Source organism: Coenobita brevimanus, chromosome 90, assembly GCF_032717465.1.
Source record: "Coenobita brevimanus isolate Jiangsu-jjx chromosome 90, ASM3271746v2, whole genome shotgun sequence".
Taxonomy (NCBI): Eukaryota; Metazoa; Arthropoda; class Malacostraca; order Decapoda; family Coenobitidae; genus Coenobita; species Coenobita brevimanus.
The window spans coordinates 39,897,237-39,921,930 of NC_137043.1; the positions used below are offsets into that span (position 1 = coordinate 39,897,237).

Genomic DNA, 24,694 nt, shown 5'->3' on the forward strand with positions numbered 1-24,694 from the left:
AAACTTTGTTTAGTCGTCTCTCTTTGTCTGTCTGTCTGTCTGTCTCTCTTGTCATATGCTTTCTTTGCTAGGGTAGAAAAAGAAGTATGATGATGATCAATTGCTATTTGGATTATCTTACATTTAAGCAGTGGCATGAATGCCCGTGAAATATATATTTTACTGTACTCATCCCTTCTTCACCTCTTTCTGCAAGGGGCTAATGGAGAAGCGTATTCGTCCATGGATCAACAAAAAGATCATTGAGTACATTGGAGAGCCAGAGCCAACGTTAGTAGACTTCATATGCTCCAAAGTGTTGCTGGGATCTGAACCGCAGTCACTTCTCAATGATGTCCAGATGGTAAAGTTTTTTATAAATGTTTCTCTTTCAGTTTCAGTATTTTTCTTTCCTCTTCCTTCATCATCATGCATTTGTTTACACACTGTACTGTATTTCTATTCATTTCATTTCCAGTCACACCTTAGCGATATCCACGTGGTGAGATTTTATGTAAATGCTTCTCGCACAATCTCAATCACTCCTTTTCCTCTTCCCTTCCATAGCACCATATGGTCATCACTTTTGTTGTGCATGCCATGATTATCTCCTGTCATTATATATGCATTCCTCACCTTGCCCTAGGGATCCTCACCCTGCCCTAGGGTGGGAAAGGAGGTTTGGGTGATGATGATGATGATACTGTTTATCAAGCTCTCTGATAACATACACCTATACAGGGTCAAGACAGAATTGTCTCCAATCTGCTTTTTCCATACACACACTTCCTGATGTCTAACACACTCGTTCCTTGCTGTCTTTCAGTTTCCTAAGCCCCCTGCTTTGTAGAGGTGACAGTGAGCTGTAACCTAACATATGGCCTGGTCAGGCATAGGGAATATTCAAGTAAGGTGTACACCCAGACAGTAGACTGAAGACTCTTCCAGGCTTAGTTTACAAGTTGATCTGAAATCTTTGTTTTATCAGTCAAGCCTGATATTCTCATACTTCGTGTCAGAAATTATACTTTCTATTATCTCCTATTCCTTTTTCAATTTTCGTGCTCATTTAATGTTTTATTATCATGTTTTCCTGTATTATATGCACCACTCTGAAAGTTTTCATTCAAAATGTTTATGCTTTTCTTTGCTCTGATCTGTTTTGTCCAACCACCACAGGTGCTAGATGATGAGGCAGAGGTGTTTGTTGTCAAGATGTGGCGGCTCCTTATATATGAGATAGAGGCTAAGAAGCTGGGCGCCTCTAAATCCTAAGACATCATCCCTCTCCCACTCCCCTCCACTGCCCCCTCGCTCACTGTATGGACTGTGTAACTTATACAGACTTTGTTGCATCACTGAATAGTGCTGCAGGCTTCTCGGAGTATTGCAGTGGTGTGTGTGTTTCAACATTATTTGGCAATTGACAGCACTTGCTTGTGTTGTAAGTGTTGGAGTATTTTAGTGTCATGAGAAAGGTGCACCTTCATCTTGCAAGTGTCTTAGGAGTATTGTAGTGGTGTATGGATGGTTCACCCTCGTGTGATCAGTGACAGTACTTGATTGTGCTGGAAATTTAAAGTACTCTAGTGTCATGAGAAAATTGCATATTAATTTAACATGTGTGTGTTATCTGTGAAATGACAGGTGTGCTGCCAGAATTGCCTGTTGACTCCATATCACTGCATCTCCATAGTCACAAGATACGGCATCTGTGACTTCAGTACCAAGTTGTTCTGTTTACCCGCAAGATGGAAGCAACTCTCATGGTGATGCTTCTTTGTAGTGGTTTATATAATCTGGCAATGAAGGTAGCCTAATCAAGGTTAAATATTCCTCAGCACTCATCTGTGTCCAGATCAAGTAAGATCTTTGCCAGAGTAGTTGTAACATGAATTTTGAACCTTGGATGTAGAAGAGAATTAGTGCCTGCGATGGGTTAGTAAAGTAGGGGCTCTAGATGGTGACTGTGGAGAGCTGCCATGTGGAGAAGTGGACTATATGTGGTATCATGGTCCACGGTCTTAAGACTCAATGATTTAATGCGTTGTGCAGTTATTGGGCAACACAGTTTCCATGACTGGCATAAATGGATCATGCGTCAGTGAGCAGTCACACCTTGTCTTCACCTGGAAACTTCATATCTGAAAACATTTGGGTTTCATGCCATAGTAATAGAGATTTATATATATAATATATATGAAACAAGCAAGTGACCCAGGACATGGACAGTGGATGTTATGACTGGTCAAAGCATCCCCCCCATTCCCCACCTGCTACCCAGGCACAGGAGGGAAAATGTATAAGTATGATGGCCAGAGATCATAGTTATGATTGCCATTGTAACCTTGTATTGCATTGCTGCATTGAGTGGGGAGGTGTAGATCAAATTGTGTAGCCACATTCAGGATATCAGTCAGGAGGAAAAAAAAGAGAGAGAGAGATTATACCAGAGTTTCACCGTTTCTTTTGTGTTGCTATGAGGCTGCTTTCATCAGAAGTGTTGGGGAGCAGATCAGGTAGATGCCATTCCATTGCCCTCTTCCTGGCACACTTAGTATTTATTTGATCACTTCAGTCCAATGGCATCCTGTTTGTTTTATTCAGACAGCTACTGGTACCAAATGATTTGATTCAGTTTCAGTGAAATCTAAATTTAGTGAAGGGGTTAATGAAGGCTATGTGCCACCCCTCCGGACGGCCTCTCCTTAGTAGAAGACAGTCACGTGGAGGTACCAAGAGTGAAGTGAAAAATACACAGTATTTTTTCAGTTGCATATATGCAATGCTAAGAAAATGAGGTATGCCCTTTTTACTCGAGCTTGGCCAAAAATTGCCATCTCCCCATCTTGAATACTTTGTTATATCAATAGATTAACAATAAAGTATGATGTTTGTACAAACTGCAGTGGAAAGGGTGTACAGTCTCGGCATTGTCTTTCTGCCACCAGGTTGTGTGAAATAAGCTGCAAAATGAAGAAAATCGAGACCAGGCTAAGGTAGAAAGAGTATTGCAATCGTTTCCCATACCCACCCAAGATATTGGAAGTAGTTGATGGTGTTATGGGGATGGATACTTCATTTTTTGTTTTTAACTTCATCCAAGAAGTTTAAGAAAAATGAATGATGTTTTTAATTAATTAATTTATTTGTTTATTATATTTTTAAAAGGAGGTTGCTGCAGCTGTTTATTCAATTAAACTTTTAGTACAATGTATTCAGCGCATACTAGAAGTGTGTCAGTGTTGGGAGTACAACTTGTTAAACTACAGGTTTGTAATTAAACTGGTAACCAGTTTGGCACATATGAGGTCTGTTCATTAAGTATCCAACCTCATTTTTTTCTCACCAACCAGTTGGAGGATAAAGGTGGGGTTTTGTGCATCGCAGTGGAGGACCTTTGTGTGCATACGTGATTAATACCAGCCACCATGAGTGACTCGGTGGCTGTCAGCCAGCCTGTGTTCATCATCGTGAACCTTAGGCCCTTAAGTTACTGCGCGTATCACGATGGTGAAAAAATTTGAACAATGTTACTGCATTTAAAAAAAAAAAAAAAAAGATACCCAACTGGAACCTACCAGAAAGATCCAGCAAGTTTTGGGGAATGAAGCCAGGGAGGTTAACACACACACAATTCTGCTGAAGGGTTCCCAATTTGATATGAGAGTAGAGGTCACGATGAATGCGATGAAGCACCTGAAGGAGATACTGAAAACTGACTTTGAAAAATGTTCTAGGAAGTGGAAAGAACGCCTGGGTACGTGTATCAGGTCAGAAGGGGCCTATTTTGAGGAGGATTAGTGTCCTAGCTCAACATGTTAGCAGTTTATTTTTTTAAAGCCTATGATTGGATACTTTCTGAACAGATCTTTTGTTGACCATGCACTGATTCATTGCAAATATATTTTAGTTACCGACATGTACAGTGAAATATCTCATTCCCTGTTGAATTGGTACAAGTAAGATTAATTGCTAAGATTTTTACCAAGCTCAGGTTTGAGAGAGGAAGTGCAGATAAAGGGCTGTATTCTTGTCAGATAAAGAAGTTTCCCTGGCACCTTTTGCTTGATGATTATGTTATGCATTACACCATACTTTTCTCCTGTATGTTGCCTACCTTCATAAACTGATTAGGAAGAGGTGCAAGGGAGCTTCTATAACTGAAGAGAATATAACCTGAAATATCAGGACAGGACCAGAGATTACATACACAAATCTGCTCAATCTCTCAGCATGTCTCATTCAACTGGTCATATGGAAAATCTCTTCTTGTTTGAGTTTCCTAAAGATTTTACTGTCTTGAGCCTAGTTGCTAAGGGCACTAAATGGAGATTATGTCATTGTTCTCTGTCATCCAGATGGAGAACTTATGATGGTACCTGTTGCATCTCATTATTTATTACCATTTTCTTGTATAATTCTGTATTATATTTACTTCCATTTTATTCATCTACCCCTTTATTTCTGTTAGCAAGGTATCTATAATCCAGTGATTTGTTTTGTTCTAACTGCCATTGTTTGTCGTTTTACATTGAATGTTGACCAGAGTTGTTGCTGTTTTATACAAAAAGCTTACCCACCTTCTGGCATCCAGTAGGGATGGTAGATTGGATCAGCCTTCTTAATATTTATAGAAGGTGGCCAATGTGTTGAAAGTTCAGCATTATATCTGGTGGCTACACCACCACAGGTCTGAGGCATCCACACACAGGCCATGTCTCAGTGTTTGGTTTTTGTATAGCATGGACTTGCCTGTGATTGTAAATAAATACTTATTTTCATGATTGCTTCCATTGTTCCTCATTAAAAAAAAAATAATAATAATAATAATTTTTGTTATATAAACAAGTTGTTGGTAAGAAAGTATCGTATATATTAAACTACATTATACTGAATAGGTCATCTTTTACTGAAGAGGTCATCTCCAGTGCAATACAATGCTTGGCACATCCTTTAGAACCTGGTGCTGGGGTGGCCTTGAAAGAATCGCCTCCAGTTCACGTTTCCAAACTCTCATCATTCCATACTACTCCTTTCTCAATAATTTATTGTTCTTCCCTCTTACATGACACTTCCTTTCTCTTCCAACTAGAGCCTCAGTATTACTCTTATAATTGTTGAGGATTCAGACAACTCTTGTGATAAAATGAGACTAAGTTGGGTCATTGTTGAATATGTGCAATACCTACAGTTTTGCAAAAGTGTTAAGTAGATTGTGCTAGGTGGGGAGACACATCATCCACTCGCTTGTAGTGCTGTCTCTTAGGTGACTACAATGAGTGATAAAGCTGGATGGATTTCTACAACCCAGGAAACCATTTACACTGGTGGGTGTTAACCAGATGATGCCTGGTGGTGTAGTGGTTTGTGACACTCCAGCCAGGTGATACAAGGGTTTACATCTGAGGGATTTTTGAAGTTTATTCTTCACATGAAGCCACACAGAAAAAGGTGAGTCTGGCCACTCATGCCTTAAATGTCTGAAATGAGTAGCCTAGCCTTGGGATCCAACCTGTAGCACAGGAAACTTCTTACTACCCTGGGAGGCAACCATACAACCATGATGCTTGACATGGTCTAGTGGGTTAAGATGTTCCAACTGAATGGGACCTGCAAGTATTAGGTGAATAAGTTGCCTGACTTACATTCGGTTAACATCAAAGCGAGTTTAGTTAGTGATGGTGCATAAATAAATGGTGGTGGTGTGAAGAAGCGTGGCTGGGAATTAATGTAGACTTTGTAGGTGCTCGATGCACACCGCCAGTGATATTGCTGTCGTCACTACCTTTTGTACTCTAGGAAGAAGAGGGCAAGTGGCACATTTACTCTTTTTACAGAGTTTTAACAGAAGATTAACACTGGAGTACAGTATCAGTCACGAAGTGTTATGAAAGGATGTAGGGCCGTGTTTTTTCTTTTTGTCACTAGAGTACGTACAACCTGCTAGAAAAGGACGAAAACCTGGGCCAGTGGGGAAAATATGGGAGAAGGAGAATGTAATTTTTCTAGTGGAAGATAAAAGAGCAAAAACCTGTAAGCCTAAAAACCATTTTCAAAGTTAGCGCCAGGCATGGAGGCGACGAGGACGCCATCTGTAAATACAAGTCAGGTGGCACTTGTAAATAGTAGTGTATTGTAGGTCTTAAGGTGAGTCGTATAGCCCATTTCCATTGTCTGTAGTAAACTAATTAATATTCACACACCAGGAGAGGCGAGGGAAGCAGTCAGATGTATTGACTATGGCGGAAATGGGAATTTAAATGGAATTTTGCCTGGTGCCTGAATCATTGATCGTCTGACAAGCTAGATGTTAAGCCATTATTTAACATTATTTGGCCCACAGTTTTTGCATGGGATGATTAACGATATGCCATGAAGGGGCTGAATATGGCTGTTACACTTCTAGTCAGTATATATGGTGTCAGAGTAGGTAATTTGAGTACCATTGAGGAGCCTTTGTCGTTGTTAGGAAGTCGGCTCTAGTATTTTGACTGGTGACCGGTCATATTGCCCAAATAATTTTACCAACAGGTCACTTTGCCCATAAGTCTTACATGAGGTATATTGTGCCGCAAAAATCACTTACAGAGGCAACTCGTTTCCAGTTTAATTAAGTAAGAGTAAGGTAATAATGGCAGGCCTGCATGAGATTCTCGGAGGTGGCTGTCATAATTATCAATCTAGCGAAATTGCAGCCAGTTTTTTATTATTTTGAAAAAGGGTAAAAATAATGAATTATCCGTGTAGTGATTTATCACATAGCAAAGTCCTAAAACAAGACCTGACTGTGAATGTTGTTAATTTCATGTTTATGGCACCAATGATTGATACTGTATCCCTTTATGTTTGTCAGAGTTCCAAGTTATGATTGAGCATGGAGCCGTTGGGAGTGAACCCCAATCAAGTGGATGTGTGGAGCCTCCCCTCCTGGGCTCAGTGTGAGCCCGGCACACCTCCTACCCTTCCCCCACAGCCCACACCAACACACCCAACACCACCATTCACAGTTGACATAGACATCAACAACAAGATATGTCTCTGGTGAGCTGATACCATAATGTATTTTAAAAATCTCATTCTTGCTTTACAAGGTATTGATGGTTAACCACCATCAGCCATGGGAGGCACAGCATGATAATGAAATGTGGCTACTAAGCCATAAGCAGTAGCATGAATAAGCAAACAGAATAAGAAAATAAACCAAAAGAATCAAAAGTCCAAAGTGATATTCTCACAGTTTTGCAGATCTTGCCACACATCTTAGATTTTATTTTCCTCAACATCATCCAACAACTGTTGGGAAGTAATTAATTGATTTAGGCACTTGGCGTACCTTCCAGTCCATAGAAAACACATGTATCACAGTCGTCCCGAATATGAGGGTTCTGTTTTTAACTTGGTAGTCATTGGGTTACCTCTGTCATATAAGGTAGGTAATATGAAGTGCATAGCATATGTACAGATGGTTACCTGGGATGCCTGTGAGATGGAGTCAGGATTCTAGGGCTTTAAAGGTGAGTGAATGTGTGTGTGACTCATTACATTCAGCTTGCTTTTGACTAAATCTCCCTGTTATGTTTTTCTTTCTTCTTGCTATTTGGATCCTATCCCACTTCACCCTTAATGTTTGAAAATAAGGCAGGATGGTGATGATTTATATATATATATATATATATATATACAGTATATATATATATATATATATATATATATATATATATATATATATATATATATGTATATATACATGTATATATATGTGTATATACTGTATATATATACAGTATATCTATCTATCTATAGCCCGACGCCCTAATCCCACAAAGGGTGGCCGCAGACAAAACGCCTCCAAGTCGCTCTGTCACCCACCATTTGACTACTCTCCCCCCAGCGCACTCCCCCCTTCCGCATATACCTCTTAACTCCATCCCTCCACATCATCCTCGCTCTACCCCTCCCTCTCCCTCCCTCCACCTCACCTACATACACCCTCTTAGTCAGTCTTTCATTCTCCATTCTCTTCACATGTCCAAACCACCTCAGTGAGGAGAAATGCATGATCAGGGATTTGGCACCCCTTTTTAAACTGACAGCGTCCGGAGTGACTCCATCGGATACGTTTATGTGAAGCTACAGTACGTGGTGAATGTTGTTGGCATATCAGGTAGAGCCAGGATTCCAGGGGCTTGGATGATTTGTGAATGGAAGCATGGCCCATTGGACTGGGCAAATTTGGGCTGTCTGGACGTTGCTACTCCTTACCCTGCCCTAGGGTGGGAAAGGAAGTCTGGATGATGATTATATACTGTATATATCCAGCATATATCTATCTATCTATCTATCTGCTGCTAGACGCCATAATCCCATAAGGGGTGGCCATTTGACTTTGAGTTATTTGTTTTATGGGGAAGGGCACTAACCCTCCACCAACCCACTTGTTGACACGTAGGGAGCACGTATGGTTTAGTTATGTGGTTACCACCCAGCGTTGTAAATGGTTTCTTGGCTTACAGGAAACCATTTGGCTTGTCACTCAATGTAAAGCCACCTGTAAAGCAAAGAAAACTATTCAAGTAACAGGAAAGATGGGAGAAATAGGAAGAGAGGAGGGCAGGCATAGAAAAAGAATGATAAAGGCTAAGGAAGAAGAAGGTAGCACTACATCAAGTGAGTGGATGGGGGAAGAGGGAGGGGGAGGCCGAGGATGAGATGGAGGGATGGGGTGGAAAGGTATATGAGAGAGGGGGGCAGTGAAATGGCGGGGGACAGGGCGACGTGGAGGCGATTTGTTTGTGGCCACCCCGAACGGGAGTGAGGCGTCTGGCAATAGATAGATGGATAGATATATACAGTTTATGTGTGTGTGTGTGTGTGTGTGTGTGTGTGTGTGTGTAAATATGGATACTTGTAGAAGAGTGCATTTTAACACTGAAAAAGTTATCATGCCTTCTTTTTCTGTCCAGGAGTGGTGACATAACCCGACTGAATGCAGATGGTATTGTTCATAGCACTAATGAGACCCTCAACGACCGTAATCCCCTGAGTGAACGACTCTTGGCAAAAGCTGGCCCAGAACTGAAGAATGAGCTCTTCAGCAACATCAGATGTGAGTGGAGTTGGGAGGAGCTAAAAATATTTTGAAGCCGGATTAATGAATGAACTGATATATATATTTTTTTTTATGGTAGTCATTTTGTGTGTGTGTGTTTTTTTTTGTGTCTTGGTTTGGTTAATTTTATGAGTTTTTTATATATTAAGTTTCTGTGTTTCATTATGTATTGTACTTCATCTTTTCATAGGAACATTTCTGTTGCATATACACCAAACATCAGATGAGAGTGGGGTTGGGTGGAGCCGAGAATATTGGAGAACTTGAGTTGCCCGTCACTCTTGGATACTTGGACCTTGATATTGTGTACTGTAATGATATACTGTAGCGCTTTAGCCTTATTGCCAGAGTTTTTTTGGGTGCCTGATGGTCTAGTGAGTCAAGGTACTCCAGCAGGATGTGGCCTATAAGGATCTAATTCCTAGGGGTGGGTAGGTTCATTCCCCATGTATTGCTGCTCATAAGACCAACTGGTCACTCTTCCCGTGGGGAGGGGGAGAAAGAATACTTCCCCAGTATCCCTGCTTGTCATAAGAGGTGATTCAAAGGGGCCTGTTTTTCTCCAATCTCTCTCCTTACTGTCCTTTTCAGCTCTTCTGTCCAACCTTTCTTTTTGATATTTCTGTGTTTCTTCCAGTCTTCATTTTCTTTCTTCTCTACAGTGTCATATAGTCATATTATGGCTTGGTGTTAGCCATTCATTCATCATCATCCAATCCTACGTTGCCCCATGAGGAGCATAGGATCCCGGGGCTAGGCAAGTTGGTCCTGACATTTAAGATGAGAGTGACCAGTTTCTTCATTATTCCTTCCTTTCCAACTGATCACTCTTGTCTCATATGTCTGGACTAAGTATCATCACTCTGGAACCCAGTGCTCCTGATAGGACATTACGAGATTGGAAGATGGTTGGATGATGAATGATCTTTATGTTGAAATGACAGTTGTTGTGCCAGGGAAAGAAAAATGCATGAGATGTTTTTGTACTCTATTCCTTGTTCTCCCTGGGGGAAAAAAAATGGGGGTGGGGAACTTATGATTGTTTCCCTTGTGTAATGAAGGATTATTTTTGAAGGATGAGCGGGAGACAAGGATATAATTAGCACTCACCTTTTCTTGCCTTTTCTTCAGAAACATATTTGATATTGAGAGGAAGTTCATCGTAGGTTTGTTTGTCCTTGTGGACTCCACATCTCTCCTTTCATCGTGAATGTGGGGAGGTGGGTTTGGGTGCTGATAAATATTCACTCATTTGTCCATCGTAACCCTAGCTCAGCTGCTGGAGAAGGACACCTTCACACTGTAAAACTGGGCAGCTCCACTACCTGCTTATACAAACATCCGTCACTTCCCCTTATATTCCTCCAAATGAGAATGGTAGACTGCAGGAGAAGATCAGCTTTAGCCAGCAATCCACTGGATTAATGTCCACATGAACCTTGGAACTTAACTAGGCTTATAGCAGTAGTCCCAACTCATCACAGGCATATATTTCCAGACTGCAAGACAGGCGATGTGGTAGTGACAGATGGGTATCAACTGAGTGCACGTTACATCATTCACACGGTGGGGCCACGATACAACATTAAGTACCAGACAGCTGCAGAAACAGCTCTACACGCTTGTTACAGGTTGGTGCCTCAGAGAAATAGTTTACCACTATGTTTATAGTTTGGGGATTAGGTTTGAGGACTGTAGACCATGCTATTCTGTTTTTACTCTGCTATGGCCTAAAGTGGCCATCTTTCCATCTTGGATGCTGAGTTGTAACAAAAAATTAACACAAGAACACAGAGCTAGTCATAAAGAAGTGTCTTTTTCTGGCATTGAGGTATTTGAAATAAACTGCAAAAGGACAAACATCTGGGTCAGGTTGAAGTGAGAGAAGTACAGTGAGAAATTAGACTCTTCCTTTGGCACTGAAAATTGGGTGATGGAGGGATGGGGTGGAGAAGTTATGAGAGAAAGGGATGTGTGTTGAGGATGGGGCAGCCTGATAGCAAAGAACAGGGTGACCTGGAGGCAGTTCAATTGTGACCACCCCTTTTGGGATTAAAGTGTCTGGCTGTAAGTAGATGTACTCTGTATACTGAGTCTCTGGTGTCAAGAACCTTCGTTTGCCAGAATAAAATTGGCAAAAGTCAGAAGAGAGGTATAAGCATCCAAGTCATCTGGAAGGGTTTAAGCAATTAAAGATAATTATGCTTATCATTATCCTAACTTCTTTTCTCCCACCTAAGGAAGGGAATCCCTGCTTCACCTCACTGGCATTCCATTTCATGCATATGCACTTCATAATTATGTATCAGAGTCAATCTGATGACTGTCATGTTAAAATGTAGTACCTGTATGTAGTTACACATTCTTATGTACAAAATTCTTCCAGACAGTTCAGTCCACCATCAGTTCCCTAGCCTTATTAAACTCTGTACAGCGATTGCTCACATAACGCATGAATATTGTCCCAAGGAGGTCCCGCTTTATGAGATTTCCGCATTATAGGGCCATATGTTTACATGTTAATGGGTTTCATGGTACCCAAGCCAGCCCCAGGTTCACTTTTTGGGGCAGTTTTCCAGATTTTTTCCCAGGACATTTACTTACCTAATAATGACTTCATTAAATATAAATGCTGGAGGTTTCCTCACCTTGAATTGAAGAGGTTGTGGGCTTGCTGGGGGAAAGGGGAGTGGGGTTCCGAGGCAGGGCAGGACTCCTACTGGTCTCCAGCATGGTCCTCTTGCCGCTCCAGCTTCATGGAGTCCTCATCTGTGGAAGAAGGTGAATCCTGTGCATCCACAGTCCTCTGTTGCAACTCTTCTGCCTCCTACACAAACTTCTCAAAGTCAAGGGAACCCACAGACATAGCATCTTCCTCTGGTTCTTGCTGCGCTGGCATCTGTCGAGGATGAAAGTACCGGGTGAGTGAGAGTCTGGTGGCATTGTCATATTTTCTCTTGCCTTAGCACTTCATATGGTCGCATTGCATGCAAACAGTGTCCAGGATATCAGCCTTCCGAACCTCATTCACTTCATAAACCATGATGGCTTCCTTGAGTGCCTCTGCACCAGCCAAGATGTTATTTATGTGATCCATGGTCATAACTGGTGCTGTGGTTTGTGCCTCAACCTGATCCCCTTGCTCCTCGGCCTCATGGTGTTTCCTGTTGAGCTCTTCAGTGCGTTGCACGGTGTCCTCTGGCGTCATGTTGTCCTCGACCACCTTGACCAAATCTTCCTCTTGCACCACTTCACAGCGTGGCACGGCTTTCCACGCTCGTACCGCTTCCTGCCACACAGCCTGTAGTGACTGCATCTCCCCACCTCCAGCAGCACACAACTCAGGTGCCAGCCTGTGCCAGGTGTAATTTATTGTTGCCACAGACACCCAATCCCGCGCCTTAAGACTGTTCATGATGACATTCCTCATAATATAGTTTTTCCAAAAAGCTGTCACAGTTAAAGGCGACGCTGTGAAGGGTCAGGCTGAGGCACCTGAGATGGACAGGGCACCGGTTCAGCTGGGCCAGGCTGAGGCGAATTGGAGGGACCTGGCTGGGGATTTGCTGGGTCATCCAAACCCTCCTCATCAGATGCCTCCAAATCCTTGCCACCATCAAGCATATCCTCCTGGAGGAGATGTTCCTCCTCACAATTGTCTGTGGCCTCCCTTAGGTACTCAGACAAGATCGTCTCATAATGGTATTTCAAACAAGTTATCGCTTCCTGGTCTAGGGGTTGCAGGAGGGAATTCATGTTAGCTGGCAAAAGCACTACCCTAACACTTTCATGTAAACCCTCCATGTAGGCTGGGTGTCCTGGTGCATTGTGAGGCACCAACAGAATTTTACATGGTATACCCAACTCCTCACACCTTCTCTTTGCATCAGGAATAAAATATTTCTTGTACCACCTATTCAAGATATCTCTTGTTATCCACCGTGTCTTTGATTTCTCCCAATAAGCCCTCGACTCATTCATGTGTTTCATCTGCATAAAGCACCTTGATTTTTTTTTTTTACTTACAAGTACTGTAATGGCCTCATCCTATGGTCTGCAACATTGCAAGACAAAAGTAGAGTGATACTTACCATATCAGCTTTCCTACCCCGGCCTTACCTGTGGTCTTTCAAGATGTACGTAGTCCTTGGCATCCTCTTGTATTGGAGACCTGTCTCATCTATGTTATAAATTTGCTCAGCAGTACAGTATATCCCCCGTCCCTGATGATTCCCTTTAGGACATCCACAAATGTCTCTTCTGACCTGGCATCTGCTGATGCTCATTCTCTTGTCACTTGTACTCATTTTCGAATCCTTCCTTTTCTTAATTTTGCCAAACCAATCACTCGGTGCCTTAAATCTGCCTGAGGATTGGGACAGCTTATAGCAAGCAACAACATACAGGTGGCAGGCCGTCCTGTATGTTAATGGAGTTGATTGGAACTCCTTCCCTTGCCTTTCAGCTCAAGTACATGACCAGGAACCTCTCCATCATGACAAGCGCTGGGTCGGACACTAGAATCCTCTGGTCCATGGGAGATCCCCCTTAGGCCTGCACGGTCTTCACAGTGGTGTCCTTCCCCAGGATTGTACGAGTAGTTGATTCGTTGACCTGATACAACTTGGTGATGGCACAATTCCATTCTCCTCTCTCCTTCCGCATGATGACATCAAGCTTATGCTCTTGGGCCAGACTTTTTTGATATCTTGCTGGGTCATGGTGTGGTGGTATGGTTGGGCTGGGTCTGGTGGCCAAAAAAAAAAGAGCAAAGATAACACACAACACGTATGGAGCCAGAGGGCAGGGAGAGGGTAGGCTTAAGTGGGGCAGGAATGCTCAGTGGACTGTGACAACACCTCGCACAGACACCTGACAGCCATACACCATTGGCTGATGCAACCCACGCCGTGACTGTCGCTGCCCGCTTTATGTTTGTTCCCGCTGCATTATGACCAATTTTTGGATAATGACTTTAAACCATAATTTTTGGCCTTAGGCCGCATAATCCCATCGTCGCAGTGTAGCACTGTATGGTTTTTGAAAAAATGGGCAGATTTCTTCACCCACGTTATATCTCTCATTTTCGCATTTTTACCATTTTTTGGCCTCAAAAGTTGTCTTCCATGTTATGTATGGTTTGTGCACTCTGTTCATGTGTTAAATGAGCGCTGACTGCTTATACCTTTCTTTTTCACTCTTATTTATCATATCAATCCGCCTGCTTGGCCTACCATGTCGCCTTCCACCCTCAAATTTGCTCACCCACATCCTTTTCACCACCCTATTCACAAATTGACCATAACATCTAAGCACACTCTCTCTGATTCTGGTGTTCACAGATTTCCACACTCTTTATTCCTGATCACTGACCAGAATAACAGTCATCATTGTGTTTGCAGGCGAACGTTGCAGAGTGTGGTGGAGCGTCGGATGAAGGTGGTGGCGCTGTGTGTGATCAACTCAGTTAGGAGAGGATACCCACCAGACCAGGGAGCTCACATTGCCCTGCGTGAGTCAATATCCAGTTCTGTTATAATGGGTTTCTTTTCACAAGATAGAGCTGAGCCACTCCCACAACACAACACGAATACGGTACTAAGTCATTGTTGCATGGAATTTGATTATCCCTAGTTATGAGATAGAGGTGAGTGTCCTTGCTTACTAGTACAAACCCCCAAACTTACCACACATGGCCATTAACTGAGCTGAAATGGGTTAGGGATCTTTGTCAGGTTACAGTAAATGAGCTGCCATCTATAATCAGTTTCTCTCTCTGAACAGGAATGCTACATACTCTGTTGGTCTCATAATCTGTGGGGAGAGAACTCTTAACTTTATATCTGTCAGTACTTCTAAACCAGAGTGTTTACATAGTATTACATGAGTCATTACCCAACTAATTGTCAATATTTTTCCCTCCACTTTCTCGTGGACCCTGCCTCATGCCATCTTTGTGTGGGAAAAAGAGGTTGATGATGATGATATATATAGTAATGCCAATGCCACATAACTCTGTTTCCTGAGGTAGTATTTACTTTGCTGTCAATCAGTTTCTCTACAGTAATGCCACATACTCTCTTATAGTTGTTAAAAACAGCTTCTTGTTTTTAACTCAGTGTTCCTTTTTGGTGGCAATGTCTTTTTCTGTTATTCTGCTAGGTTTGTTTGTATCAGTCAGTCAGTCGAGCAATCCCAAGCCTATCTCAGAACATTTAAAGGTAGGAGGCTGAGCTACATCTTTGATAGCAGTTTTGTCATATAAAATGGTACTCATTAATGTTCCAGAGTACAGTAGCTGAGCTTCAGGCCCCTAGACTCTAAAGGGTGTCATATGGATTTGCCAGGTACCCTGTTACTTACCCTGCTCTTCACAACTCAGCCAGCTTTTTTTCCCCACCCCCACCAGGTACAATACGCAGGTTCCTGGAGCACTGGGGGTCGCAGCTGGAGAGAGTCGTGCTGGTGACTGAGAGTATAGACATCAGTATCTACCAGCTACTTATGCCTCTGTACTTCCCTCGCTCATCACAGGAACAGCAGTGTGGATCATACCTCTTGCCTGTGAGTATTGAGTTGTTGTTGGTTGTGGTACCAGGCTCATCTACACCTGAACCTGGTGGACTGCAGGCTGAAGTGGCCTCTTTACTTCAGTCCATCATCCATCTTTCAGGGAATAGGGAGGGAGTTAAGGGATGTTTGTATAACCATGTGGTGGTGTTGCCCAGTTATTTCGGTGTCACTGTATGAAGGCATCCCTCTAGTGTCTGAGTAAAGATGATAGTCTGGGGATCAGTATGTACTAGCTTCCTGTGCTACAAACTTGTACTTGCCAGGCATATCCTGAGAACAGCAGTTTAGCTCTAACCTCTTGCTTGTAAATTGATAATGGAGGTTAACTCCTTCTGTTTGGTAACATTTTTTAGTCATGTTGTTGCTTCAGTATGGAGGAATGTATGGTAGAGGTTTAAAGCACCTCTATTTAAGGTAATTATTGGTAGAATGGCTCTGATAGGTAATATGTTCATAACGTGTGTGTGTGTGTGTGTGTGTGTGTGTGTGTGTGTGTGTGTGTGTATAGAAACTTGTGCCTGGAGGTGGAATCTGTATCCTGGATGTTTGACTGATGAATGAATGAGCATGTGGCCATTTTTTGTTGGGCATGTTGTTCATTAATTCTTCTTCTGTCATATTTATCCTTTTTCTCTCTTTCTTTTTCCTAATCCTTGCAGTCTGTATAAGCACCCCCATTTCTTCCAGTTGGACCTTGGTGACAAGTATGGAGAGCCAGTGATCCCAGACCGCCAGATTCGCATAATTGACAACCCACAGCACAAGTATGAAGGTAAGGTTGCGGTTGTATGTTGGGGTAGAGTGGGTGAGGGTTGAGGCAGCTTACTGAAGTGAGTTAATGATTTAGCATTGTATATTATTTTTGAGTAAAGTGAAAAACCATGTTACAGATTTTTGTATGTGCAATTTTAATTTTTCACGTAAAGGTTTTGTTCATCAGAGAGAAAGTTTCGTATAAATGAGAGCTGTTTGATGATGTTATAGTGACTTATTCTTGCAGCCTCCAGACAGTTTTATTTAACACTGTGTATAATCCTGTCGGAAGGAGGTTAGTGAAAGCTACATCTAGCCTGTCTGATCTGGAGTCTCTTCAAACTTGAATATACTTATTTGGAGATGGCAAGAATAAAATGAAAAATAATTCACCAGATACGAGGGGTTGAGCTGACATTTCATTGACAGTATACAGTTGAAGACAGTTGATGAGTTATGTTCTTAGGGAGTTTGACATACAATGATTTGCACTGTATTGTGTTTGTGATGCTTTATGTTTTTAAATTTGTGATTATTTTGGTTAGTGTAACCATATAATCAAATTTTGGCGCCTGGTGGTTTAATGGGTAATTATTGTGCTCCAATCGGATTGAGCCGATGAAGGTTTATATCCAAGGGGTGGTTGGGGTTTATTGCTCTCGTAATGCCACTCAGGGATGAGTGAGGTTGGTCACTCTCATCTTAAATGTCAGGACCAACTGCCTAGCCCCGGGCTCCTACGCTCCTCATGGGGCAATGTAGGATTGGATGATGGATGGATGGATGGATTAACCTTTGTTTACCAATCTACTCAGAATTATACATAAGGAATGCTGATGTAATTCACAGTAGAATGGGACAGTGCCAAGCATGTGGGAGAGAAGACAAATTTCTTTTTCTTTACCATAATTTACTTAACTTCTTAAACATTTTCACTGTGGAAGTGTGACATACAGTTTAACTCCATGCATCTGATGACTTTTTTTTTTCCAGTTAATTCTAGGTAGAGTGCTGTACTTTATAATAATCTTACTGAGCTTGAAGACCTCATGGATGGAAGGGATTAGCAGAGGCTATATCTAACTCCTTCAGTTTGAAAATTTCCTCTCAGTCCAAATGAGAGCCTCTGAAAATCTGTCTATTCATTTGTCTCTGTTTGCCATAATCATAGAGGGAATGGCTGAAACTGAATCACCTCAACATCATTCTGTCCTCTGTCATCAGGCTGACCTCTGCAAAAGTAGTAAGAATAAAATCAGAAAGGAGTCGGTAAATGGGTTAAGCTTTGGCTAGTCCAGTGTGGTCATTAAATCGACTGCTTATGTGCCTCTAATTTATGGTTAATTTCCATGCAGCTGTTTTTTTATAGCCCAACAAATTCAGTGTAAATTGTGCGACTGAGGTAGCGTGTACGTTTTCCTTAGTTTGGTCATGCCATCCTGAAGCCTCATACTGTGTGTGGTGTCTTCTGCAATAGGGGTAGGCTTCCTGTGCCCTGGTCATTCACAGTTCAGCACATACCAGTGAAAATATACAGTATGACATGGCTTTATGATCATCGTCATCGTCATCCATGATCATCATCATCCAAACCTTGTTTCCTACCCTAGATGAGGTGAGATAGGGTCCAGAGAGCAAGAAAAAAGCCTGACAAGGGAAACTAATCAGAAGCCTGCCCAATTAAATGAACTATACACTCATTTACTCACCATTCAGACCCATGGAATCCTGACTCTACCCCATTATAAAAACTTCAGTATAAGTATATTTCATGATTTCTTTGTCAGCTTCTCCTGGTTATAAACAGGTGGGTCTCTACCACTTGATGATTTCTGGTATTATAGGATGCACACTCAGTCAGCAGGGTTTGCAGTTTGATTATTTTCATTTGTTATCAGTTCTACAATTGGTTTCCATGTAACTGGGGTCATTCAGGTTCACCTGATAACACTTCTCAGTTGTGTTCTGTTCTGCATAAACTCTTGTGTAACACTTCTGGAGCTGAGATAAGAGCATGCCACCTTTTCAGTTCTCATTGTGTAAATAAATTGAAAGTTCACTCATTTTGTGATCAGCTTCAAGTGGATTTTAATGTGAATACATCAGATTTTTTTTCATTGGGAATTGAATTATCCATTATAAAGGATACAGTTTGAATTTGAGTACTTAAGCTGGTTACTCCAGGCCAGGAATCATTTGTAGTACTGTAGCTAATTGCTCATGTCTTGAATTTTCACTGGTATGTTGGAAAGGAAGTTCAGGTGTTTTCCAGGAAAAGTTTCCACATACTTAGGTGGTTATTAATATATCACTGATTTGTCATCTGTGCAAGACACAGTCCAGCTTCATTCCAGACAGTGGTGTTGTTGTTTATGTATATACGTAAGAATGAGCCCCTTCTTTACTTACGGTACGCAGTGTGTAGGTTTTAATCTGTCATTAAATAAACATAAACTCACTTTATGTACAATTTCAGAAACTTACGGATGAATTCATTCCCTCCTTTTCTTGAACAGCTTTTAAGTGTATGACAGTTTCAGAGTATGGGAAACTGTACAGTCTTTATCCTATTAGTCCCTCCCTTTTGTTGTGAAATCCATATCAACATCTCCTACCAATCTCTATTTTCAGACCTGGTACAAATGAAAAGAGGTAATGTAATGTTATAGCAACTCCACATATATATGTATGGTGGACAGAACTCTTAGCTGCCTTGACCTTTTATTTCTAGAACATTACCATCCCCCCTAGAGAGAAGAAAGAGAGAGAGTACTAGTGTGGCGACTGTTGCTCTCCGGTTGCCGATAAAATAGTGGTATGTGTCCCCCTCGGCAACTTTAGTGCTATGTTGCGCATGGATTTTGTTTACATATCATCCTCCCCTCCCCTCCCCTTCCCCTCCTTCTTGCATTCAGCTGGTTTTTGGTACTGCAGGATTTTTTGAAGTTGGCTCTGTGGCCAGTTGAGGTTGTCTAGCATTTTGCTCTCCATTAACCCACTCAGTCTGATGACCTATATTATTTTTTATTATTGCTACCAGTGCTGGTGAGGAATGCCTTCATGTGGTGGCATTGATATACCTTTGCAACTCCACATCCTAGTTACGCAAACGTCTCTCAGCACTCTCTCTATCCCTGAAACAAGCATGATGAGTTGCAGGAGGAGAGCATCTTCATCCTGCAGTCCTCTGGGTTCATGTTGAGACGAACCTGGGCTTGTCACTCCTGCTGCTGTTATTGGAACCAACACACAATATTCATCGGCTTCGTAGATACTCTTGGAACTGAAGAACTTTGATTTTGCCTTCATTAACCCCTTAATTACTAGAATTGTACTGTAAGTTGAATGAAATCATCTCGAGGCAGCAAAAAAAGTTAGTTATACTTGTCACTGGATTAAATGTTGTATCCCTTCAACCTGAGGATGCTGTTGTGTCTTACTCTTGTTATAGTCCATTCTAAGTTGAATTTGCACTTAGCCACAACTCATATCCCTCCTTAACCATCCATACACCCTCATTCTAACTCCATCACTTATTCTTCACAATATCTGTGGTCTCAGTACTAGTTTGAATTAAATTCATTTTTTCTTACACTCCATATCCCCATTTCATTTTCCTGGTTATCATCTCCTCACAAACTTCCGTAACAGGGGTGGTGCCTGTTGTTATATCAGATCTGAATTTGCAGTTGACACTGTTTTAAACTTCACTTCAGCTAATTTTGATTACTCACTATCTGTCTCTCTATCTATTGCCATCCATCCATCATCCAATCCTACATTGCCCCAGGAGGAGCGTAGGAGCCCGGGGCTAGGCAGTTGGTCCTGACATTTAAGATGAGAGTGACCAGCCTCACTCATCCCTGAGTGGCATTACGTGAGCAATAAACCCCAACCACCCCTTGGATATAAACCTTCACTGGCTTAATCCAACTGGAGTGCAAAAATTACCCACTAAACCACCAGGTGCCAAAATTTGGTTATACGGTTACCATCTAGCATAGTAACTGGTTTCCTGGTGTACAGGAAACCAATTGGCTTGTTACTTAGTGTAGAGTCACCCACAGGCTGAAGGAAGTGGAAAGAATGAAGGAAAGAAAGACAGAAGAGGGAGTGTAAAGTCACCTGTAGGTGGAAGGACAAGGAAGGAATGAAGGAAAGAAAGACAAGAGAATGGAAGGAAAGAAGGATGGAGAGGAAAGGACAGACACCCGAGAGCAGCACTACATTGAGTGAGTGGATGGTGAGCTCCCCAACCTACCACAAATCGCTCATGAGCGGAATGTCACAAAGCCATATTGCAGAACTTCTGCCTATCAGAAATCATTTATTCCCTGCACCGTATCTCTCTGGAACTCGCATCACAGGAGTTGTTTCTCCCCAAACTTCATCCTACAGCTGTTCAAGTCCAACTGTTACAGATTTTTTATGAATGGAGGATGCCAGTAGTCTGGTGTATGGATTATTTTTTTTTTTATTGTTCATTTGTTTTTCCTTCCTCTGTTGTGTTATTTAAAAAGAAAACAATTAGAATTATTGTTTCAGTTTATGTAATTTGAATGAGGGAGTATGGGCAGGTGTGGAAAGTGTTCTGTGGCTGAGTGTAATTCTGATTTGGGATGGCCTGTTGTATGCCTCCAAACGATTGTACTAAGTTAAGAAAATAACTCTAGTACAGAGGGATTAATGAAGGCTTTTTCTTGCCCCTGCAGTTTGACAAGTCTCTCTGAAGGTTAATGTAAAGCTTGTGAAGGTAGCAAGGATAAAAAAAAAAAAATGTGTCATCTGAGTGAAGTGGTTCATCCTTATACACTGGGAAATCTCTAAAGCATGGGACCTTCTCGTTTCAATTCTAGGGGGCTGTTTTGCTTGTACAGTACAGTATTTGTTGATGGATACGATATTGTAAAGAAAATTATGTGAATCAGCTCTGACAGTGCACAATAGAGGGAGTACTAGTATCATATTTAAGTAAGGCTGTTTTACACTAAACTTAGCGTGCATAATCCCACTAAAAATTGCTTATAAAAACACCTTTATGTTTCTCTTAACTTTGTGTGTGTGTGTGTGTGTGTGTGTGTGTGTGTGTGTGTGTGTGTATTTACGTAGTCATATTTACCTAGTTCTGATATACTATACAGGCAATGAGCTATGCTCGTGTGTGTGTGTGTGATAAAGGGAAAGCTAATCAAGAACATGTCCAGTGAAATAGAGTACACACTCACCGAGTTGGCAGTAATATATATTTAATTTTGTAATAGTGACGTAAATGTAACGGCACAGTTTGTTGTGCTGTTGAACCAAGAGGATAAAATGAAGTCTGGTGGACTATAGCCAGTTTCTTTTCACTTGATGTAACTGGGCCACTCCCATAAATTGATACTTGATGTAACTGGGCCACTCCCACAAATTGAATACTGTACTAAGTCATGGTTGCATTAAATTTTATGAGCCATAGTTATATGTTAGGAATAAGTTTCTTTTGGTTACTAGATAAATCTTTTCAGTCTGCCAACACTTTGACCATCAACTGAGCTGAAAAGTTAGGGAGATTTGTTAGGTTATAGTAAACACACAGTTGCACTGGACTTATGCTACAGAAGGCGGAAAGTCACCCATTATTGACATTTTAAAAGCTGCCATAATTTTCTTTACACTTTGAATTTGGGTGTGCATGAAGCTTATTATTTATTAAAAATTTTTTCTGAAATCTCTATCAGGTTAACCCCTGGAATCCAGTTGATGTCTTTGTAAGTAATATCTTTGCTGTTGCTAAATTATTTTATTTAACTGTTGTGTTGAAGGGGTTTATAATGTTTTATCTGACCCCTCCGGTTCAAAAGAGCTGTTGTAGGCTGAGTAAAATCATCAGGCAGTGGCAAAGATAACATGAAAAAAAAAATCACTGGACTCATTGAGTTAGCATACTAATAATTGATGTTTTTCTGCTGTGGTTTTAATGAATATTTTCAGTAAGCTGTGATAAATGTGTGCTAAGTCTCATTGCTGTACTCCAAGTGGAGCTGGAGGCACCTTAACACTTCCTTCGTAGTGTATTTATTTTGCATGTTACACTCCTGACATTCTCTTGTATGTTATTGATGCCATATTGTCAGTGAAAAAGTTTGTATCAGTAACATACAGGTTGATATTTAGGTGTAATATGCAGAATATATTGTTGAAGAAGAGACATTATGAAATCTCCAAAACCACTTGCCTTTATTTATACTGGGATTGTTTCTCTTGCTTCACTAAGCGTTGCATTTATTCATTTTTTTATTTTTATTTTTATTTTTTCTTTCAAAAATTATCAGGAGAGTCATCACTGGGAGGAATAACCATGCATTATTTTTTTAATATTATTGCTGTGTAAAAAATTACCATAATATGAAGGTTATTTTACCATTATTGCAAAAATTATTTTGAGAGATATCAATAGAACTAAACCTGCATTATTTCACCATTAATTTTTAGTGTTATCATACTGTTATGTAAGAAATAATATAGAGCACGGTAATTTTATTGTTAATGTAAAAAATTATTAGTAGAGTTTTTAATGTTGCCGGATATGTCAAAAATTATTAGGTGTCATCATAAGGAATAGCACTGCATTATTTCAGCATTGTTTTTAATGTTATCCTAGTGCTGTGTCGGAAATTATCTGAAGAGTTATAGTAAGGGAGTTGAGCTGTGACAGTAGAAACAGCCCATAATTTGATCTAGTTATTATCTGTAGAGAGAGATGTTATTAGTTAAGTGGTGCTTGCTTCATCTCCTCAAGAAACTGTGTCGTCTGGTGATAGTTGGTAAGTTTTGACCTCCTGAATCTGGATGACATGCTTTTTAGAGTACGCGAGCTGATAATGGATGATTTTTTTTTTTTTTTTTTTTTTTCCCCCCCCTCCAGCTAAGGGAAGAGGTCCCATGAGGGGGACTGGTAAGAGTATGGGTTTTATAATTACTATTATTATTATTACTATCAAAATTATTTGCAGTACTGTAGTAGTATTGTTATTGTTATCATCATCATAATTATCATCAGCCAGACCTCCATTCACACCCTAGGGCAGGGTGAGGAGTAGCAACATCCTGACAGCCCAAATTTGCCCAGTCCAATGGGCCACACTTCCATTCACTGACCATTCAAACCCTGGGAATCCTGGCCCTATCTAATACACCAAAAACATTCACCACGTACTATAGCTTCACATAAACATATTCGATAGAGTCAGTCCAGATGCAGTCGCATTAAGAGGGGTGCCAAATCCCTGATCATGCGCTTCTCCTCACAATATTCATCCAGCCAGCTCGATCTCTTGTCAGTCCCCTAGCCTCACTGACTTCCAAACTTCTCTTCCTCACACACTCATCTATCATAACCCTCCACCTTCTCCTTGGCCTACCTCTCCTCCTCCCTCCCTCAAATTCACTCAGATATACCATATTGCACCACTGTGTTGTTATCCATTCACTCCATATGACCATGATACCTCAGTACACCCTCCTCGATTTTGGTGTCCACAGACTTCCCCACACCGCATCTTTCACGAACCACATTCCACATTATTTTGTATCCTATCCACTCTCTGTACTCCACATACATTCCTCAGCAGTTCAATCTCCACTGCTGTCGCGCTTGACTTTTCATTTTCATGCCACACCAGAGTCTCACTAACACTGCTTCATGTAAGCCTCGTGCAGCTGCAACACTCAAGCCTCTTTTTCTTATCAAGGCCTTCATTGCACCAGCTACTCTTCTTCCTTGTGTTACTCTACTTTCCACTTCTTTTGCACATTCTTCTCTCTTCTCTATCACTGTACCCAGGTATTTGAACTCTTTCACCAATTTCAGTCTCTCTCCATTTGCTGCAGCCTTACACTGGGAGTCACCTTCTCTCTCAGTAACCATCACTTTACTAATTTGTACATTTACTCTCAAGGCACGATGCTTACAGACATCAGCAAAACTCTGCACTACTCTACCAAGTTCTTGTCCAGTATTTGCAAGTAGTACTACATCATCAGCATACAACAAATTTGAGGTATTCCATCCATCACCATTCATTACCAACATCATCCCCCTCACCATTACTTGTGTTTTTACTTCTTTAATCACCTCATCCATATATATATTGAATAACCATGGGGACATCACACAGCCTTGTCACACGCCCACACTGATCATGAACCATTCACTTTGATGCCCATTTACCCTTACATATGCCTCACTACCATCATAAAAACTCTTGACAGCATCCAGCAGCCTACCATCTACAC

At 41.2% G+C, this 24,694-nt stretch overlaps 2 protein-coding genes across 2 annotated transcripts in view; both read left to right on the forward strand.

The window, feature by feature from the left end:
* The window catches only part of LOC145411588 (RNA-binding protein 25), a 37,260-nt gene extending 32,531 nt beyond the window's left edge, over nt 1-4,729 (forward strand). The window contains exons 17-18 of the mRNA XM_080281598.1: nt 197-343; nt 1,159-4,729. Of these exons, the coding sequence (XP_080137724.1) occupies nt 197-343; nt 1,159-1,254 (243 nt within the window). The 3' untranslated portion in view covers nt 1,255-4,729. The remainder of the gene's footprint in view (nt 1-196; nt 344-1,158) is intronic.
* Nucleotides 4,730-6,856: 2,127 nt separating this feature from the next.
* The window catches only part of Gdap2 (ganglioside induced differentiation associated protein 2), an 88,330-nt gene continuing 70,492 nt past the window's right edge, over nt 6,857-24,694 (forward strand). Inside the window, exons 1-6 of the mRNA XM_080281733.1 lie at nt 6,857-7,023; nt 8,946-9,088; nt 10,590-10,722; nt 14,494-14,603; nt 15,501-15,655; nt 16,352-16,436. Of these exons, the coding sequence (XP_080137859.1) occupies nt 6,857-7,023; nt 8,946-9,088; nt 10,590-10,722; nt 14,494-14,603; nt 15,501-15,655; nt 16,352-16,436 (793 nt within the window). The remainder of the gene's footprint in view (nt 7,024-8,945; nt 9,089-10,589; nt 10,723-14,493; nt 14,604-15,500; nt 15,656-16,351; nt 16,437-24,694) is intronic.